The sequence below is a fragment of the Meriones unguiculatus genome, chromosome 6 (genome assembly GCF_030254825.1).
Source record: "Meriones unguiculatus strain TT.TT164.6M chromosome 6, Bangor_MerUng_6.1, whole genome shotgun sequence".
Taxonomy (NCBI): Eukaryota; Metazoa; Chordata; class Mammalia; order Rodentia; family Muridae; genus Meriones; species Meriones unguiculatus.
Window position 1 is genome coordinate 113,343,669 of NC_083354.1, and position 22,002 is coordinate 113,365,670.

At 42.6% G+C, this 22,002-nt stretch overlaps 1 protein-coding gene across 2 annotated transcripts in view; it reads left to right on the plus strand.

Annotated features, from left to right (window-relative positions):
• Positions 1 to 3,815: 3,815 nt before the first annotated feature.
• Positions 3,816 to 22,002, plus strand: part of Ppp1r42 (protein phosphatase 1 regulatory subunit 42) — a 41,958-nt gene continuing 23,771 nt past the window's right edge. For both annotated transcript variants that reach the window (XM_021644429.2, XM_060384610.1), the window contains exons 1-5: positions 3,816 to 3,903; positions 6,797 to 7,009; positions 13,022 to 13,188; positions 14,367 to 14,505; positions 17,644 to 17,760. In XM_021644429.2, the coding sequence (XP_021500104.1) occupies positions 6,881 to 7,009; positions 13,022 to 13,188; positions 14,367 to 14,505; positions 17,644 to 17,760 (552 nt within the window). In that variant the 5' untranslated portion in view covers positions 3,816 to 3,903; positions 6,797 to 6,880. The remainder of the gene's footprint in view (positions 3,904 to 6,796; positions 7,010 to 13,021; positions 13,189 to 14,366; positions 14,506 to 17,643; positions 17,761 to 22,002) is intronic.

The following is a 22,002-nucleotide window of genomic DNA, read 5'->3' on the forward strand; positions in this document are numbered from 1 at the left end:
AAAAGAGAGAGAAAAAGAGAAAGAAAGAAAAAAAAGAGAGAGAAAAAGAAAGAAAGAAAGGAAGGAAGGAAGGAAGGAAGGAAGGAAGGAAGGAAGGAAGGAAAGAAAAGAAAAGAAAAGAAAAGAAAAGAAAAGAAAAGAAAAGAAAAGAAAAGAAAAGAAAAGAAAAGAAAAGAAAAGAGAAAAGAAAGACATGTGGGTCCTTGGCTTCAGGGTTTCTCACAAGACTATAATGAAGTGTTTGCCAGAGGTGAGCTTCAACTTGGAAAGGATTAACTTTATAGCTCAAACAGGGGTCATTATTGTTTTGTTGTTGTTGTTGTTGTTGTTTTCTCATTGAACCAAATGTATTAAGTTTTCACTAGCTACAGGCTGGAGTCTTTCCTCAGGTTCTTCCCTGTCAACCGGTTTTTCTAAATTATAGCTTGCTTTATCACAAACGCTGTGAGAGGAATCAGCTATCAAAACAGAAGCCACAGTCTTTTATGACATACTCAAGGGGATGACGTGCATTTGGTTGGCCAAATGGTACACTCAAGGGCAGGTGTACCAGGGATGCCATGGATACTGAGGCTATTGTTAGGTGCCTGCCTAATGAAAACAAAAGAAAGTAGTAAGCCTAACAGACATGCATTTTTCTATGTGTTAATGATGGACCTCTCTGGGCCTTTTAACTTCTTGGTTTCCTGCTGAAGATAACTTAATCATCAAAGTTCAACTTAGTGCTTCCTACAGTTCTGTGTGGTATGAACTCAGGAAATGTTGCCTGACAAAGGTAGACCAGCCTATGGAAGACAAGGCCTGTTTCTGTCTAGGGTTATTAGAAACCCAAGTTGAAGTGTGATGTTTAGCATCACGCTTCAAAAATGATCCTCAAGACTTTTTGCAAATACAAATTCCCCCAACACCTGTCAAGTGTAGATCGGGAGTATTTTGTGCTTGACTTTCACATGGGATACTGAAGACAAGAATTTCTTGTAGCCTGCCAAATTTCCTCCTCACTGGAAAATGCGCAGATTGTTTCACAGTGTGCCACTAGGCAGGAGCTCTATTTCACATCTTTACAAGAGAAGGTGGTCTCTTACGCTAAGTGCATTATAAAAACTAGTTAGTGGTTTTGGAGAGATGACCTGGTTAAGTGCTGGTGGGCAAACATGAGGGCCTGGGGTCAGATCCTCAACACCCGCGTAAAAAGCAGGCTGTTGCCTTGCACATCTCTAAGCCCCAGTCAAGCAGACCCTGCTTACTGACCAGACCGCCTAGCCCAGGGGATGACCTCCAGATTCAGTGGGAGAGCCTGTCTCAAAACAACAAGATGCAGAGGACTGCAAGGGCACTAAGCAATTAAGAGCATGTTCTATGGGCCAGAGAGATGGCTTAGAGCTTAAGAGCACTGTCCATTCTTCCAGAGGTCCCGAGTTCACTTCCCAGCAACCACATGGTGGCTCACAACCATCTATGATGTGATCTGATGCCCAATTCTGACATGGAGATGTACATATAGATAAAGCACTCATATACATAAAAATAAATGACAAATAAACATTTAAAAAAAAGAGTATGTCCTGCTCTTCCAGAGGGCCCGAGTTCCAATCCTTACCTTAGGGCGTTCAGAGCCTGCTGTAATTGCTGCTCAAGAGGTTCAGATGCCCTTTTCTGGCTTCTTCAAGTACACACACACACACACACATATGCACACACATCCATTCATACCCACGGTGAACATGTACATACATAAACACACTCATATTAATTAGTAATTCATCTTAAACAAAATCACACAGTGATTTTCAAACTCATGAAGAGGATACAAATAAAGTTTCAAAATAAAATTTTATCTTTTTTGTTTTGTTTTTTGGCTTTCTGAGAGAGGGTTTCTCTGTGAAGCCCTGACTGTCCTGTAAATCACTGTAGACCAGATTGGCCTAGAACTCACAGAGATCTGCCTGTCTCTGTCTCCTGAGTACTGGGATTAAACCACCACATGGCTGTTTTGGGTTTTTTGTTTTTGTTTTTATTTTTTATTTTTTTAGATTTGTTATTTATACAGTATACTGCCTGCATATGAGCCTGCAGGCCAGAAGAGGGCACAGGTCTCACTATCGATGGGACTTGAACTCAGACCCTTTGGAAGAACAGTGAGTGTTCTTAACCTCTGAGCCTTCTCTCCAGCCCCCGGCTGTTTGTTTTTTAATGTTTTTTTAATATAATTTTTCTCTGTGTAACAGGCCTGGCTGCCCTGGAACTTGCTTTGTAGCCCAGGCTGGCACGTTGAACTCGCAAAGATCCCATTGCCTCTGCTTCCCCAGGGCTAGGTGTAAGGTGTGTGCCCCCTCACCCAGCTTAACAATGAGTTTCTGTCTAGGGTATTTTACTAAAAGCTATCTCACCTCAGAGGGTGCAAACCAGACCTTCCCAGTTCCCCTCACATTCCTTGTCACCTCTCTCTCCCGCACTCCATCTTCATCCTAACATGCAGGGAGTATCCCTGACTTGTCTCTCCCCTTATCCTAAACGCCCTCTGCTAAATGACTCGGTGGATGCAGGTGCTTGCCACCAAGCCTGATGACCTGAGTTTGAGCCCGCAGACCTACATGCTGGAAAGAACCGACTTCCTTAGGTTGTCTTCTGACCTTCATGTGTATATGGACACACACAAAGTAAGTAAAGGCAAAAATATTGCTTAAAGATGTGTCCCGAGCTCATGCATTTCCACTTGTTTTCAACTGAACTGGGCCAAGACTTCCTTAGAAAATGGACTTGACTAAGACAACAACATGGAGAATGAAGTCAGGGTCCCTCCGCCCCACCCACCTCTTCCTAAGCTACTCTATGGTAAGGGTCAGGATACACGATGGGAGGAGACCCGGCTTTGAAGTGAGGATCCCATGTGCTGCTGCACTCGGTCTAGCCTGCTTGTCTTTCATTATGTGTTCATTTTACAAACATTTATCAAGTGGGTATTAGGACACACAGCACTTTCCTACCCACTGACAATGGTGAGGTAAAAGAATGTTTGTCCTCAGCTGTTGTTTGTTTGTTTTGTAGATATGAGTGACACAGGTAGATCCTTGTTAAGCTACAGAACCTCATACTAGTTGTCGAGGAAAATAAAAACTAACAAGATACAACATTAAGGCTTTCTCAAAGTTTGCGCTCATCTACACTGAGATAAAGGGGCAATAAGAATGTAAGAGGGAAGTTGGGGAGTGTTGGCATCGCCTTTAGTCACAGCACTTGGGAGGCAGAGGTAGTTAGATCTCTGAGTTTGAGGACAGCCTTTCAGGACACCCACACCCACACCCACACGCACACACTCACACTCACACACACACACACACACACACACACACACACACACGCTCAACCCCAGTCTGAAAAGACCAAAACAAAACAGAAAACTTGTGCTATTGCTACCCCAAAAGCTGGAGAATGGAACAGAGCATACCCGAGGATCCTGACCTGATCAATCACGGCGAGCAGCCGCCGTGAGAAGAGTCATGGCGAATGGCCTGGAATATCTCCCTACATTTAGGTTTTATTCTAGAAAGGTGGAGTACTGGCTGTACCTTCAGACAATTCCTTTTTCGGTCTATACTGGGGCAGGTGTGGTTACTGGACACTAAAATAATGAAAGATGATGGAGAGGGAGGGAAATGATAGCCGCAAATCTTGTTCTGTCCAAGCTAACTGGCCTTTTCTCGGGACCACCAGTGCACCACGTCAACTCTTCAGTCACAAATAGCCAAACTATTTGTGATCTACAGAGCCACCCCTGCCTGCTTCCCGGACATCGCGAGACTTCCCTAGCTTCCCTTTGTAGCACTCGGTCGCCTGGCAACCGTCGGTTCATTCGGACACTGACCAAACCAGTTACAGACGACAGGAGTGGAACCGGCAGCGGTGAGACGCCCGCGGAAACCCTAGCCAGGAACATTTCTCCACGCAGACTTTTAATACTGGTTAAAATGCAGGTCCCTGGGCCCTGTTCCTAAACATCTAGAATCCTAGACCCAATCTGGGAGGCTCATTTGGACCAGCAGGCAGGGCCCGAGGCAGGGTGGAGGGGGCGAGGGAGCTTTAAAAAGTTTTGAGGGCTGAAACCCTATTTAGAGAATCTGGAGGCCACTGACCTCAGGGGTTCCCCAAGAGGGAACGTAAATTCCGAAAATGTCGGTCCTACACGCTCTGCAGAAGCTGGGGTGAGGCGGAGGATCCAAGATGGGTTCTCAAAGTGCCCTGAAGCAGCCCTAAGTGATCCCGTAGGCTTCTAGGAAGATGCCTTCCAGCAACTGGGCCGAAATAATAGGTACCTAGTGGGGGATATTATGGGGAAACGATTTCTTTTCAGAGAAAACCAAGGACACCCCCACAAGTGCTGACCTTATTGTTTTGTTTTATTTTTTATGATGTTCTAAAATGTGTACAAATTCAACTACTAAGTGCAGTTTAAGCCCCTGGGGCTTATTATTTCCCCAAAACAATGAAACTACAATAACAGTCAAGTCTGAGTTGGTGCTGTCATAATAAAATGAATGGTGTTTTGACAAAACAATTTTAATAAACTGCTCTAAGCAGTTTATTATTTAATATTTTATGTTGTGGGTTGGTGGGAGTCTCTTTTCCATATTCAAGCCCCTGGAAATTTTTTCTGTAGCTTATCAATTACACTCATTGGCCCTCTGTTGGTTTAAAAACGTGTTAAGTTTGCTTCTTCTTTTCCAAACAGTCTCATATAGCCCAGGCTACCCTAACACTCACTTGTAGCCAAAGCTGCCCCTGAACTTCCTTCTACCTCCTAAATCCTGGTATTCTAAGTGTGCCACCAGCTCAGCTGCCTCCTTTCTTTTCAAATCTGATTGATTTCCAGAGGCACCAGCTTTTAGACACAGAGTTCATTTGTGGTGAAAATTAAGAATATGCTATTCAAATATGCTCTCTGGCACACTGATGATTCTAAGTTAGACACTTGAAATCACAGCAGGGGCAGGACCAGGGGCCTGCCCGACTGTTTCCCTTGTGAAAATCCTTTTCCTATTCAAGAGGAGAAAGAATTATTCTTAGCATTAAGGACAGGACAATCAGCCAGGCGTGGTGGTTTAATCCCAGCACTCAGGGAGGTAGATGCAGATAGATCGATGTGAGTTTGAGGCCAGCCTGGTCTACAAAGTGAGTTCAGGACAGCCAGAGCTACACAGAGAAACCCTGTCTCAAAAATCAAAAATAAATAAATAAAAATTTTAAGTGAAGAAATGTTAGTGGTCTGAACTTATGAACAGTGTTGCCTTGACAAAAGAGGTATAAATGAAGGGAAGAGAAAATAGTCTTATATAGTGTACTGGGTAACTTGTTCCCACAAGGAAAAATACACATTCAAGCCTCTCTCAACTCATACATGTTAAGCATTCCAGATAACAAACAAAATTCATTTAGCAAAGTACTAGGCTAGTGTTTTAAAAATGGGGTAGGAAAGGAACTGCTAGGTCACAAAAAGCATGAAACATAAGCCAGAAAGGAAAGAATACATTTGACTGTTTTCAGGAAAAAAAAAAAAAAAAAAAAGCTATTCTTGGTGGTGGAAATGCTCACCTTTGATCTCAGCGCTCTGGATGCTAAGGAAGGATCGCTGTGAGTTCGAGGCCAGCCTGGTGTGCACAGGGAGTGTGGGATAGCCAAGGCTATCAGAGACAGAGAAACCCTGTCTCCAAAGACCCTTACCTCACCCCCTGCCAAAAAAAAAAAAAAAAAAAAAAGACGAAAATAAAAAAAGTTTTCACTGTTAAAAGCAAGTGAAACAAGAAAAAAAGCAAAGACAAGGGGGAAAATATAACACATGCAATCAATGAGTGACAGAAGAGTCATGATCTAGCAGAAATGCTCACAAGTTCTAAAACTTCCCTGTCAAATCACAACGCAGTAGGAAAAACCAATGATACAGAAACAGCAATTAGCACATAAGAGTTCTGAAAGGCAGACAAGAAAATGCTTCACTCTCTCTAGCATGTCAAGAGAGGCACATCAAAACCCAACTTAAAAATTGCTCATATCAGAGCTAGAGCTGTACCTGTGGGCACACTGCCACCATCAGTACATGTCAAAGCCCCACTGAAGAACAATTTAAGTCATATAATGACATTAAAATGTGCAGTCCAGGAGTGGCCACTCCTAGACTAAACCTTGTACTAACATAGACAACACAGACAAAAACAAAAAGCAGCAGTGTAAAAGCAAAATACAGAAAGACCCAGAGATCCAGCATCAGAAAAAAAATCAACCACAGGACAATACTCTAGAGCTGTAGAGCAGTGTAAATCAGATGGCTCTCCAAAACGAAGGGTTAAGCAGAAAAAAAAACATGGGCACCTCAGCAGTGGTTACTGAGGGAGAGCCTCCCTCCTCCATTAACTGCCTCTAGATCCTTGGGAGAAGTGAGACCTCATGAGCCCCTTACCCCCAGCAGCTGTCAACTGCCTTAGGGGAGGTACAGCCTGGTGAAACACATACCCAAACACGCACAAATGTTTTGTTTTGAGACAGGGTCTTACTGTGTAGCCTTAGCTGGTCTTGAATGCAATGGACCCACCTGCCTCTGCCTCCCAAGTGCTAGGATTGTGGGCCTTGGTTGTAAGTGTTTGTTTTTTTTACTGAAGAGTTGACTGTACATGTGAAGATACCAGAAGGCATAAATGCCACCAGCCTTGCTGACCAAAGAGTTGTGCATGAGAACATTAAAGTAACTCTGTCTTTCTTAAATGTGTCTTTATCACAATACTCCCTTGTTCCTCTTAATTTTTAGAAAGTTGGAAGCGATACCTAAACCTGCTTCTGGACACGGTGTCAAAATGGAGCTTTCACTGAGAGTTTAAGTTATACAGAAACCATGGTTCGACTGACATTGGATTTAATTGCTAAACACAGCAATCTTAAAGGCAGAAAAGAAGAAACTACTACACAGTGCCTGAAGAAAATAACACACATAAATTTTTCAGGCAGAAATATAGATTCAATTGTAAGAACTTTAAATTATTTGTTTTTGCACAGTTAGCTATATAAACTTTATAGGTCTGAGAGCATAGCCAGTATAATAATTTATTTTGATTAAACTTGTTAACTGTATTTTTACCAGAACCTTTATATTATGTTTCTCTTTTATTTTAATTTCCTTCTTTTGGTACTTAGCATATTAAGTTTCTGTAAAATACAATGTTGTGTTTTATAAATATCTGTTAGATCTATGTTGCTGTTTCTCTAGAGTTCTCTTGTATTTGCACTGCAAACAGGATTTGGAAAATTACTGCTTTTGTACCACTGCAGAGCCTTGGAATACTTTGTTTTCCCCCTGACTTTTTGAGACAGGGTTTTTCTGTGTGTCCATGGCTGTCCTAGAACTCGCTCTGTAGAGCAGGCTGGCCTCAAACTCAGAGAGATCTGCTTGCTTCTGCCTGCCAGAGTGCTAGGATTAAAAGCATGAGCCACCACCACCCAGCGAGCCTTGGAATGCCTTTGTAACATCAAAATGTTATGAAGTAAGTTAGTCACTTACCAATAACCCCAGCACTCAGACACTGAGAGAGGAGGATTTCAAGTTCAAAACCAGCTGGAGCTATACAGTGAGACCTATATCAGGGGAGAAAAAAAATACATATAAGATTCAAAGATTCAGCAGTAGTAGGAAGAATATACCCAGTGGCAATATGCACTCAGCATATTCAAGGCCCTGTGTTCAATGCCCAGTCACCCCTTTTCTCCAATAAAAGTTCAAAGATGAAGTTTTTACTTATAATTTGACCATGTAAATACATGTTATTCTGGGTCAGTTATATTAGACAAGGTTTTTCTGTGTAGTCCTGGCTGAAACTCACTCTGTAAACCAGGCTGGCTTCTGCCTCCTAAGCACTGGCATTAAAGGCCACCATGCCCAACTAAAACCTATAATATTTGTCTCAGCCTCCAAGTACTAGGATTAACAGGCAAGTACCACCACAAGCAGCCTCTGTACCATTCCTGATGATCCTTTTCCTCAGGAATCCAGTTGTACAACCTCATGTTTCTCTCCTCTCATCCAACCCCGTTGCCCTTCCTACATCCTCTCCTATCCAGATCCCTCCTTGCACCTACTTCAGATGTCCATTTTATTTCCCTTTCTGAGTACCATACATGCTGTTAAATGACAGACAGCACAGAGGGCTGGTAGAACTTCTATCATCCTCTAGTCTAACTGCTCTGGGCTGCTTCATAGGTAGGGAAACAGTAGCCTTTTAAAATACACCATTAACTTTTAAATCTCCTCAGAGACAATCATTTTAATTAGCTGCTGAAACCCAGAATGTATTTATATATTTTTTGTTTGCTTGCTTTTGTTTCTGTTTGTTTTTTGAGATGGGGTCTATGTCCTGAAACTCTATATGTAGACCAGGCTGGCCTTGAACTCACAGAGATCTCCAAGTGCCTCTACCTCCCACGTGCTGGGATTAAAGGTGTTTTGCCACCAAGCCTGCCAGGCTACTTAAATAATTGCAATAGTGGGTCATAATGAACAACTGCTTTCACTATTATAAAGTCTGCAAAGAAATGAAAGTTTGTTTTGCATTATTCAGATCAGTAACATTATTGTAAAAGGAGCTTTTATTTGCCTGGTTTTAGTGTTCCCTAGGAGGCTTACTGCCTCCTTCTGCTAACCTTAGGCCTAGTCCTGGAAGGTTCTAGCCTTCATACAATCTAACTTAGGCCTAGAATGTTTTCAGTCTCTGAGACTTACTGCTACATAAGCTCACCCTTTCTAGCTCTTACTAAACTCTGGACTGGCTAGTTCAATTCAGCTGTTCTGGCTCTAACTCCTCTGCCAGCTGGCTTACTCAATCTGGCTTCTCTCTCAGCCTCTGAATTGCTCTGCTTAGCCTCCAACTAACTCCAGCAATCTGCTGTAATCTTCTGGCTCCTTCACATTCTCTGGCTCATTCGTTCTTCACCTGAGTTCTCTCTCTGCAACCAGTCTATTACTGTTCTGGTAAAACTCTCTCTTCTCTCTCTGCATTGTACCCTTAAGTACATTGTACCCTTAAGTACTCTCATGAGAGTTGGGCATATACTATTCTGTCCAAGTCTTTCTCTGATTTGTCACTGTTTCTGCCACTCAATTATCACTTTCTTTTTTCATATTTTAATGTAATTTTATTACAATTTATTCACTTTGTATCCCAGCTGTAGCCCCATCCTTGTCTCCTCATAATCCCACCTTGCCTTCCTCCCTCCCTCCCTCATCTCCTACCATGTCCCTTCCCCAGTCCACTGATAGTGGAGGACCTCCTCCCCTTCCATCTGACCCTAGCCTATTAGGTCTCAGCAGGACTGTCTTTCATCGTCTTCCTCTGTGGCCTGGTCAGACTGCTCCCTGCTCAGGGGGACGTGATCAAAGAGCCAGCCACTGAGTTCATGTCAGAGACAATCCCTGTTCCCCTTATTAGGGAGCCCATTTGGAGACTGAGCTGCCATGGGCTACCTCTATGCAGGGAGTCCAGGTTATTTCCACAAATGGTCTTGGTTGGAGTATCAATCTCAGAGAAGACCCCCTAGGCCCATATTTTTTGGTTCTGTTGTTCTCCTTGTAGAGCTCCAGACCCTTCCAGGTCTTTCTATCTCCCACTTCTTTCGTAAGATTCCCTGCATTCTGCCCAAAATTTGGCTATGAGTCTCAGCATCCATTTTGATACTGTGCTGGGTAGTTTTTCAGAGGCTTTCTGTGGTAGGCTCCTATCTTGTTGCTTATTTTCACCTTCTTCCAATGTCTGTCTCACTTGCCTTTCTGAATGAAGATTGAGCATCTTACCCAGGGTCCTTCTTCCTTGCTTCTTTAGGTGTACAGATTTTAGTATGATTATCCTATATTATATGTCTAATATCCACTCATAAGTGTGTATATACCATATGTGTCTTTCTGCTTCTGGGATACCTCACTCAGGATGATCTTTCACAATAGCCACAAAGGACATAAAAAGGACATAAAGTACCTTGGTGTAACTCTAACCAAGCAAGTCAAAGACATAAAAAAAAAAAAAAAAAAAAAAAATTTCAAGTCTCTGAAGGAAGAAATAGAAGAAGGTATCAGAAGATAGAACTCCCTCCCATAGTCATGGCTTGGCAGGATTAACATAGTAAAAATGGCCATCTTACCAAAAGCAATCTATAGATTCAATGCAATTCCCATCAAGTTACCAACACAATTCTTTACAGACCTGGAAAGAAAAATTCTCAACTTCATATGGAAAAACAAGAAACCCAGAATTGCTAAAACAATCCTCTACAATAAAAGATCTTCTGGAGGGATCTCCATCCCTGATCTTAAGTTGTACTATAGAGCAACAGTAATAAAAACTGCATGGTTCTGGCATAGAAACAGAATGGTGGATCAATGGAACCGGACAGAAGACCCAGAAATAAACCCACACACTTATGGACACCTGATCTTTGACAAAGATGCCAAAACCATACAATGGAAAAAAGATAGGGTACAGAGCTAAAAAGAGAACTCTCTGTAGAGGAACATCGATGGCAGAGAAACACTTAAAAGAAATGCTCAATGTCCTTAAGTCATCAGGGAGATGCAAATCAAAACAACCCTGAAATTTTACCTTACACTAAATCAGAATTAAATTAAATTAAACCTTAGTGTGAATTAAACCTTACACTAAGATCAAGAACTCAAGTGACAACACATGCTGGAGAGGATGTGAAGAAAGAGGAACCCTCCTCCATTGCTGGTCGGAATGTAAACTTGTACAACCACTTTGGAAATCAATCTGGTGCTTTCTCAGACAATTAGGAATAGTGTTTCTTCGAGATCCAGCTATACCACTCCTAGGCATATATCCAAAAGATGCTCAAGTACACAACAAGGACATTTGCTCAACCATGTTTGTAGCAGCTTTATTCCTGATAGCCAGAAGTTGGAAACAGCCCAGATGCCCCTCAGTTGAGGAATGGATATACATTTACTCAATGGAATACTACACTGCAAGTAAAAACAAGGAAATCATGAAATTTGCAGGCAAATGGTGGGAACTAGAATAGATAACATTTTCATACACGGGTGCTTCCTTCTACAAACTATATTTTACCTTCAATGTTTAGGATTAAAGGCATGTACCACCATGCCTGGACCTAAGCTTTTCTTTACCTGAAACTCGCTCTATCCCAGCTGGCCTCAAACTCAGATCCCTTTGCCTCTGTCCCCTGGATTAAGGTGTTTTAGTATTCCAGCCAGATCACAAAGACCTAGAAGATCTTTGGATGTGATCTCTAGCCAGAACAGCCATGTTTGAATTAAAATTCCTCTACAACTTCCCCTTTTCTGTTTAAGCTAAGAATTGCACACAGTTTAAATTTTACAATTGAAACAATTATCAATCCCACAAACTTAACAGTCCGAATGTCCTTAATGAAGATCCACTCAGCCACACTGATGTGAAGATTCTCCATAACTGCAGTCCTAACCATCTGCCCTTCAGCAACAGTCCATTTCAGCATCAAGGTTTTCTAGGCTGCAACTCTGATGGACGATCTGTTCCTCTTCAGCTGGTCTGTTAAGCTGTCTCCCATACAGGAGGATCTGCTTTCTGCACTGTCTGCATTGCTCTTTCCTTATCTCCTTGAGTCGTGCCTTTCATTTTGAAGCCTCTGTGTGTGTGTGTGTGTGTGTGTGTGTGTGTGTTTCTTTGAGACAGAGTAGCCTTGTGTAGCCTTGGCTATCCTGGACTCTCTTTGTAGACCAGACTGGCCTAGAACTCAGAGATCTGCCTGCCTTTGTCTCCCTGAGGGCTGGGATTAAAGGTGTGAGCTACCATCCCCTGCTTACAGTCCAGTGTCTTATAGTTAATCTTATTTTCCCTTTCTGTTTATCAAGGTACAATTAGATCTTTATGAATCCACACATAAACTCCATGCCAGTAGGCTGGGCTCTACTCCAATGAGCCAGGCTACTTACTCATTGTCAAAGGGCTGTGTACCTTGATCTTCTATTTCATTAGGTACCAAACATTTACAATTAAACATTTTCTGTTCTCTTAGTTCCTCTGTCTCTTGTCCTACAATTAAACATTTTCTGTTCTCTTAGTTCCTCTGTCTCGTCTCTCAAGCCTTTGTATTATCATAGCTAATTTTTCTTGTACAGCTTTATAACGATTGCAGCTGTCATTAGAGAGGGGTTTACAGTGGTGGTCATAATTGCAATGAGTACTGCAAGGGCTTTTTCAAGCAACCTTTCTATCCCCTCAACTCCCTTGTTCTCAAGTGATCTGAAATGGAGTTTCCCATTTTTAATGCAGAAAAAGCCTGTTTATATAATTAAAATTGTCTTTTGGGGTGGCTTACTGTGGTTCACTGTCTCAGCAGCTCCTGCATCATTCCTTGCTCTGGGTTCCTGGCTGCCATGGCTCCAAGGTCTACAGAGTCTCTAGGAATCCAGCCAGATTCAAAGAACTGAATCTTCCTCTGGAGATTATCCCAGGCAAAGTTCTCCTCTGTGGCTTTCTAGCAGATGTCTGCTGTCCCTTCGACGTAGAGCAGGCTAATCTGGAACTAAACAGAGGACCACCTACCTCAGCCTCTCCAGCACTGAGTTTAAAGTGCATCACCACACCCAGCTCTCAACAACTGGATGATTTCTAGTTTTCATTAGTATAAACTGTGACAGTAGATTTCCAATCCCACAGAAGGACTGAGCCCTGCTTTATAATGTTTGGACAGTAATTTGTTCACTGTTTCATCTTTCAGGAGAGTCTAATTGCTTCCCAGGAAAAGTGCTTAAGAAATTCTTAAGAAATGAAATTTTATAATGCAGTAACAGAATTCTAAAGCCCAAAGTTGTTTTGTGATCATTACAGTCTTATTTTGACTGTGCTAAGGGCAAGAAATGTTACTTTATAAGAGCCTTAGGGAGATTTGTAAAATGCCCAAGTGAAAAACTTTAAAACCCAACTTCTAAGTTTTCAGGGGGAAATAAATAGGACCTGTTTTGTCTTTTCAGGATGACCTCTCTCTTTGCAAAAACCTGAGTGTTTTATATTTATATGATAACCGCATTAGTCAAATCATTAACCTGAATTACACCACAAATCTCACCCACTTGTACCTGCAGAACAATTGCATTTCCTGCATTGAGAACCTCAGGACACTAAGGAAACTGGAAAAACTGTAAGTGCTTTTATTTTTTAATCCTGTTAATTGCTTTTTTTTTCCATTCTTGTGAATACTCTATACAGGCAAGCATTTCCAAGGTTTGCATTAGGTTGCAAAACTAAACTGAATGTTTAGCTTTCATGGACCAGGCCTAAATTTTAATTTTATTCTGTTATATGTAATATAGTCATATACAAGAAACTTCTGTCTTATTAAAACTGATAAACTGGTCATAGTGACTCATGCTTGTAACCCCAGCTTGCAGAAGGCTGGGGCAAGAGGATTACCAGAAGTTCAAGGGTAGCCTGGACTACAGAATGAAGCCCTGTCTCAAAAATTGACACAGCTTGATAGACTGTTCTTCTGGTGGGGCAAGCAAAGCATTCTCACATAAGTACTCTTGCTCAAATTGTTTCCCGGGAACTCAAGTAAGTGCTGTGCCCTTCAGAATCAGAAAAAGGCCTTGATTTTAAAAGGTTATGGTCATAAACTGATACAGATTTGATTGTTAGAAAATACTGATCGCTGGGCACGGTGGCCTACACCTGTTATCCTGCCACTCAGTGAGGCAGAGGCGGGTGGATCCCTGTGAGTTCAAGGCAAGTCTGGTCTACAAAGTGACTCCAGGACACCAGGACAGCTAGGGTTACACAGAAAAACTCTGCCTGGAAAACAAATAACAACCAAAAAAATTTACTGATAATTACTAAGGAAGTTAGAGAGATAGCTAAGAGGTTAATTGAACAGACTGTTCTTGCTGAGAATCTGAGTCCCAGCACCCATAATTGGCTTACAATTGCTTATATGGGATCTGAGGCCCTATTTTGGCCTCTGAACACACACACACACACACACACACATTGAACTTGTGTATACACACACATTCTTGTGTGTGGAGGCCAGAGAAGAACCCCTTACCCCCACCTTGTTTGAGACAGAGCCTCCTTTGTGACCCACGCTTCTGAGGGTTCTTCTGTCTCTACCTCCCTTCTCACCTAAACTCTGCAATCGCCAGTGCTCACTAACAAGACCAGCTTTAGGTGGTTCTAGGGATTCAAACTAGAGCTCTCCTGCTTGCAAAGCAAGTTATTCCTCCAGTGCCCATCTCCCCTGCCCCCCTTGTTATATATTTAGCATCCCTGAAGTCGACAGCGTTCTCAGAAAATCTATTTGAAGCCATATCTGTTTTGCAGGTATCTGGGAGGCAATTACATTGCGGTCATAGAAGGTCTGGAAGGATTAAAAGAGCTGAGGGAGCTTCATGTTGAAAGTCAGAGGCTCCCTCTGGGAGAAAAGCTTCTGTTTGACCCAAGGACTCTTCGTTCTCTGGCAGTAAGGCCATATCAAATGTTGGGACGGAAGTGCAATGATGACTAAGCCACGGTGGAGCAGGAGGTGCCGAGGGGGTACTTGGGGAGCGTACAGAATCTGCCTCTGCCCACTGAAGGCTACAAGCTGATGCTGGTTCTCGAGCAGTCTCTCGATATTACAATGAACAGGGCAGTGCTGCCTACATCTTCCAACTAGCAGGACTAAAAGAATGTGAGCAGGTTATGTGAAATGAAGTTCTAACACAGGCCCATAATATGGGCATGGCTGATTGTCAAGGTTTTAAATCTGGGGGAAATCTTAAGGAAAAGGGGAGTAGACAAGTATTTAGCAAGTATTTGTAGGTTTTCTCAGATACAACCTGAGGCTGGTGTCAGCCTCCGAAACCTTGGGGTTGTGGTTTGGGCACAAACCAGGTCTGAGGACCCAGCAGCCAGTCTTAACCTGAGATGTAGTTGTCACAGCTGAGAGTCACTGCTAATCCTAAAACCGTATTGGTCTTTGTCACGCTCCCTCATTTCTGGGGGGGAGGCTTGTAAATAGGACACAGTTGCACAGATGTCATCAGTTTTGATTTAGAGTACCCAGAAATGGAAGGAATATGGTCCTCAGACAACTGAGAAGTGGTCCTTTCAAGTTAGGAAAGAAAGAAGTGCCCCAGTCACTGCCACCTTCACCCACGGACTCTGCTGAGCTGTCACCAGCCACATCTCAACCTCAACTGCTACAACTAGACCAACCCCACTGAGGGACAACGAGGCACGTTACCAATCAGTTTGCTGGGGGCGTGTGTTCTTTTTGGGTAAAAACAAGGATGGAGAAGCTCTGCAAGTGTGCTCTCTGGCGGGCATTTTGTCTTGTTAGTCCCAGTACCAGGGACTGGACCTAGGACTCTGCCTGCTACGTAAGAGCTCTGTCACTGCTCTAGTATCCACAGCAGCTTCTTTCTTTTTATTTGAGACAAGGGCTCGATAATTTGCCCGCAGTTGGCTTTGACTGATCTACCACAGGTAGGCCTTGAACTTGTGATCCTTCTGCCACAGCCTCCTTAGCAATGGAGAGTAGAGGCTCTTCGGTAGCTCCGTGTTGGACAGTGGTGAGCTTTGGGTCTGGGGACCCTCATATCTCTAAGCATTACTGCTCTCGTGAAGTTATGGTGCTGTAGCTCTTGATGCAGCTGATGTGGCAGCTTCTGCGAAGGTCTGGGTATCAGGGTTCCTCAACCCTCAGCCGCGGCCAGCCTAACAGCTCTTGGGTCAGGATGTCTGAGATCTGAGGACTAAAGGCGTGGCAGTTCTTGAGAACTCTTCCAGTGCCCGGGTCCTGGAGTTTCTCTATGGAGTCCTCTGTGGCTCTTTACAGTGCCCTTCAGCTTCAGCTTCCCATCCTCTCTGTCTGCTACACATCTCTCTGTCTCCCCCTCCCCCGTGTCCCCGCCTCCGTAGCTGTCAGCAGGCAACCAGCTGCATGGCCACTCTTGCAGCTCCACCTGCCGACGGCGCAGCTATGGCAGGTGCTGCTGCTCTGCCCTTTCTGCTGCTTCCTTGCATTACCATTTCAGCTCATACTGCAAATGGGCCAGAAAAGGGAACCTAGTGTGGCAGGTGAGGAACACAGGAGGGGGTCTCCCAGTTGTCTCAGTAAACAAAGAGGATGTTTAGACTAATCACAGCACACCTTGCATGCAAATGAAGGTCTGCGTTTGCACACTTTGCATTTAAGTGGAGATCTGGGTTTGTACCAAGCACTGCTTTGCCTGTTTATCATCAGTGGCAGTGCTCCACTGCTGGGACCAGAGGAGAAAGTACTTCCTCTCTTGCCTGTGCGGAAAGGGCTGAAGGTCATCCACAGTTCACAGAGGTCTGCGAGAGCAAAATGCCTGGTATAAACTATTTGAAGTGGTGCTGCACTTTCAGAAGTGGAGCAATTAGCAGTCATCATTGTGTAGCTAGTTTCTCGAGATGTCCATGAGTGTGAAGCAGCAGACCTGACATACGGGTAATCTGGCTAGGTAGTTGGTAGGCCTTTTGGACTACCTTTTGCTAAAGGTAGTCAAGAAACAAAGTCTGACAGCCGCCAGTTAGGAGTCAAAGCGCACCATCGCCTATGTCTTCTGCTTATGGACAGGAAAACGCCCAACAGAAGGAATGCCCAACTAAGACCTTAGGGACTTGTTAACAGGAATAATGACCTTGGCAGATTGCAGCAGTGCTTAGCACCCCAGTGTCTAAGAGAGGCATAGCTTCATTCTTGTTTCAGTTTTATCACAGAACATCACTGTAAACATTTTGCTAGTTTAGCTTTTGCACCGATTCAAGCAGATTCTGAAATCTAAATATTAAAGCATCATTTTTTTCAATTATCTCAAGTCTTAAAAAAGTATTAGTAGCAGGGTCAGAAAAGGGCAGCAGGTGGGTGAATACAACCGAAGTCCATTATGTCATGCACAGAAATGTCATAATGACATATACTACATTGTATAAATAATAGAGACTAACATGACTTCAGATGCCAGGAAACTTTCTGAAGGTTGGCTATGCACGGTTGTCTTGGTGGGTAGAGTTGACAGAGATTCCCAAGCCTCAGGTGCTGAGATTGCTTGTTTTGTATTGCCATATAGTGGATTTACATTCTCATTTTAGCAGCTAACACAGAAATTATTATTTCAAGTGCCTCTGAACAAATGAATTGTCAAGAAAAAACTAAAGAGGGAAAGATAAAAATGAAAACCAGACATTCTTTCATGTCAGGTCATGTGATTTCTTCTCTGTGGGATATTTTCCATAGAACAGTCATATGCTTAAACTGCAATAAGCATTTCTGTCTACACTGAGTAATTATTTTTACTGGTTGTACTTTTTTTTCTTTTGAACTTGTAGCTTCCTTACGTTGTAAATTTGTGGTGTGTTCTGGAGGAGGAACACAGTGTTCATATAGGGAACTGGAGGCAGAAGTCAGCCGTATCATGCACTAGAGTCTAATTGTTCCATATGAAAACAAGGCTCTGGAACAAAATCCCCATGGCTTTTGTTTCCTGTCTACAGAGTAGCCTGCGCTGAGGCTTCTAAGGGCCTGAGACTTCTGCTTCCTACAAATAGCATTTAGACGACTAACATGCTAATTGAGTTCTTGTTCTTCCAGCAATCCCTCTCTATTTTGAATATCAGCAACAATAACATTGATGACATAAGAGATTTGGAAATGCTGGAGAACCTGAATCACTTGATCGCCATTGACAACCAGCTAGTGCACGTGAAGGTAATGCGGCAGGAGGCTGCAAAGGATTTACATGGGTTGTGGCTTTGAGCACTTACGAAACGTGTCGCTTTAAAACCACTCTGTACTTATCCTAACATGCCTCTGAATCTCTACTTCTTAACTATGACTATTTGTGTCTTTTTTCCTGTTTTCTCCTCCAGGCCTCCATATTTCACCAATCAGATGTGCTATAGGCTTGAATTTGTCCATCAAACTTTCTCTTCTTGAAACAAAGTTTCTTTTTCTTTAACTCCGTTCCCCCAATGAAGGAGTCTCTAGGAACTATCATCACTCCAAGCTGTCCCCTGTTGCTATGAGTACAGAGGCAGAAGCCTATTCTGATTTGCACTAGCACAGTACCCGCTCTATTCAGTTGGTACCATACCACGTCATTACCCTGATCATTTATTCAGCTATGTGGTGGACACTTCTATACAGAGGAAGGAAGGATTCAGTTCTGAGCTGAGCACAGTTGCACACACCTATAATCCTAACACCTGGAAGACAATGGGGCATTATTAATAGAAGCTAGAGGCCAGCCTGGTCTACAGAGCAAACTGCCTCAAAAAAAAAAAAGAAAAGAGAAAGAAAGGAAGGAAGGAAGGAAGGAAGGAAGGAAGGAAGGAAAAGAAAGAAGAAAGCTAGAGGGTGAACATGCCAGGCAAAAGGAGTAACAGATGTGCTTGTGTGGGACAATTTGTAATGTCTAAAAAACCAAAATGAGGTCAGATCCAGGGGCCGGCCTTTATTTCCGACATTGCAGGTACCCACAAAGTTCAGTAACACAGAAGCAACACTACACTATGAGATTAGAAAGAAAGGCATGGGAGCCAGATCACAGGGTCCTCACAGGACATCATCATGACTTAATTCTAAGAGCAGAGATAATCACTGGAACGACTATTTTTCAAAAGGATTTCTGTCTTGTTGTATGAAAAACGAGTGTCAGTAATGAAAGCAAAGATATGAGTTGTGAAGCTATTACAGACAAGAAGTAAGATAATGTATTTGAAAAAAAGGAGAAGATGGTTGCTTGGAGACGAAGAGGAGTGGGTGTATTGGGATGTATTTTTAGATAGAACCCATAGATTTTCAAGGTTCAAGAATAAAATGTTAAGCACTCTATCCTAGTTAAAAGATTAAAGGCACAGAGAAACTTACTCAATGACATTATACCAGAACTTTCTCCAAATCTAGTGAAAGAAATTCATATCCAAAAAGACAGGACAAGAAAAATTAATCTTCCACATCACAGTATAGTTAAAATGGCAAAAGTATAGAACAAAGAAGGAATATTAAAATATGCAAGAAAAAATGTAAGTTTGCTTATAAAATATGAACCCATCAGAAAAAATGTGCAAAAAATGCCTAGGCTCAGTTTATTGGAATCTGAATACAGACCCTGCCCAGGACATATCTGAACATGCTTCTGTGATTTAAATACTCCTCTGAAGGATTAATGAAAGGACTGAGCCAAACATCTGAATATTAATTTATTTTTTCTAAATTAAATTATTAATTTAACTTCTGAATTGGAGATCTCTGTATTATGGCTTCAAGTTCTATTCTTTTTGCCTTACTCTACTGGTAGTAATAAACCCTATGCCTTGGGGAAGAGATCTCTCATGCCATGCATAAGGTCACTGACTTCTACCCAAAAGGTTGTCAGCAGCAGACAGCGTTGTGCCATGGGGAAAAGACCGCCATCGTTAGAGAAAACGAGCAGCACCGTGATAATTACCTGCATTGTTCAGCACTTAGAGAGCAGCTGCTTCTGTACAGTTACCAGTAGGTTCCTCAAATGAGTCCACAGAGAACACATCAAAACGCTGACTGTAGTTATCACACAGGGAAGCATAATGATAAACGATTGCTTCTGCTGACAATTTACATTATCTCTAAAAAGAAAAATTCAGAATTTAAATTCAAATATATAATTACAGGTGGACTATATGGTCACTCATCTTATTAAATAATCATAACAGATTACCCAGTACAATGAGAAATTCTGTTAGTCTTGTCCATGGATTTTTATGTAGTATCATACAGTAAAAAAGATAATATTTACAGTATATTTTGGCACAAAAAAAATCATTTTTTAAAAAATAGAAAAATAATAGCCAGGAGGTGGTGGCTCATGGCTTTAATTCCAGCACTTAGGAGGCAAAGGTGGGTCTCTGTGAGTTTGATGACAGCCTGGTATACAGAGTAAGTTCCAGGAAAGCCAGAGCTACACAGAGAAACTCTATCTCGGAGGGCAGGGGGAAGAAAGAGAGAGAGAGAGAGCAAAGAAAGAAAGAAGAAGAAACAGAAAAGGAAAAAAGGAAAGAAACAGAAAAAAAAAGAAAAAAGGAAGGAAGGAAGGAAGGAAGGAGAAAATAATGATCTTTTAGAATGATTGTTACTCAGTCTTCCAGTCAGAATTGCAGCTTGAACAGTGATGAAGAAAACTAGCTATTTAAGAGGACTTTTAAAAGAACACTTGTAAACTGGGCGTGGTGGCTCATGACTGTAATCCCAGTACTCCAAAAGGCAGAGGCAGGAACATCTGTGCATTCAAGGCCAGTCTACAAAGTTACTCAAGGACAGCCAATGCCAACGCTACACAGAGAAACCCTCAAAGAACACATGTAGCAAACAAACAAAACAACAAAAAACCAGAAGTACTACAAAGACTGAAGGCTGCCTTGGAGATCTGTGGGAAAAAAAGAAGGCAAAAGAGAATTGAGTCACTAGGGAAGTGAGTACAGCAGAGCCAAGGCACGGCCTTTGGGATTTAGAGCATGGCCAAGCAGAAACTTCACCCCTTCCATTCCCTCTCCAGGTCTACAGCTCTCAGGGAGTCCTAGCCATGTTACCTTCAGCCTGCCCTCATCTCTCCAAAGCCAATCCAGGTGGGACTTCAAGGCAAGAATAAATAAAAAGTGTGAAAGGGTGCTTGAGAGGCACAAGAGGAAGCACAAGAAAAAGAAACCTTTCCTTCTCTTCCCATGTCTGTCCATCCTTGAGTACAGAACAACTTCAAAATCAGTTCCTCTGTATGTCTCCCTCTTCCTATGCTGCTTCTAAGATCAGATCCTCTGCCCCTCCATCATTCCTTTATCTCCTGTCCATTCAGTGAAAATTTTACTTTGTGGCAGTGCTAGCCAGGCAATGTCGGAGACAGCAGTCAGAGTGAAACACAGTCCCCTGCCCTGAGGAGCTCTTAGTGGTAATCGGAAGGAAAACACTAAGCACGTGGTCACTAGGGGGAAATAAAATTGGCACAAGTGCCCGAGGAAGCACCTGTCCCGAAAGCTTGTAACGGGAACATTTATATTAGTTTGTGAGGATGCCAGACTTCCTTGAGAAGGGATAGCTCAAGTGAGCTCTTAGAAAAGACTTAAGGTACGGAAATGCCTCCCTAAGGCAAACACACAGACAGTCCTAAGGAAAGCTGTGGGCAGACCAGCTGCCTTGACTGTTGCAGCAGTTTGTTTATTCTGAGAGCACCAGGAGCCACTGAAGGCATGAAGTAATTAGATGTCAGCATTTTGAGAAGATCCTGCTTAACTAGGCTGTGAAGAACGGACTAGGAAGAGTCCAGACTAAGAAATGAGAAGTGGTGGAAGCCTGGGCAGGTGAGGTGGAAATGGAGTCAGCAAACCAGAGATCCTTTTGGAGAATAAAGCAGGCAAGACTTACTTCTGAGCTGGGTACAGGGCGTATGAAGCAGAGGTACAGGCGTGGAAAACTCTAGGGACAGGTTTGGGGAACAAGTACACCCTGAGTTTTGGTCATGCAGAGTTAAAGTGTCTTTGAAACATTCCAGAAAACACCAGATAAACAGTTGGCAGTGTGAGGCTACATATAGTGCTGAGGTCAGATGAATGTACGACCCTTCAGCATAATGGTTGTCGGTGAAAATAACGTCATGGATGCAAATATGGAAGGAAGTATTAAGACAGTGGACATGATGGTGGGCTACAGGAGGAAAGCTTGTCTCTAACTGTGAATGCACCCTCTTCTACGAAGCAGGGAATGAAACATTGTTTTTGAAGGAGAAGATGTCAGGTATAGAAAAGGAAGGGAGTTTCTGATGGACCCTGATGGTCTAGCATCTTCTCCCGTCTCAATGGGCACTGTCAGGCCCTGAAGATTTTGGTTGCTATGAGGAGGTTTTACAGTACTGTCACTTTTCTTTCTTCTTCTTCTCTCTCTCTCTCTCTTTTCTTTTTCTCTCTTTTTTTTGTTTTTTGTTTT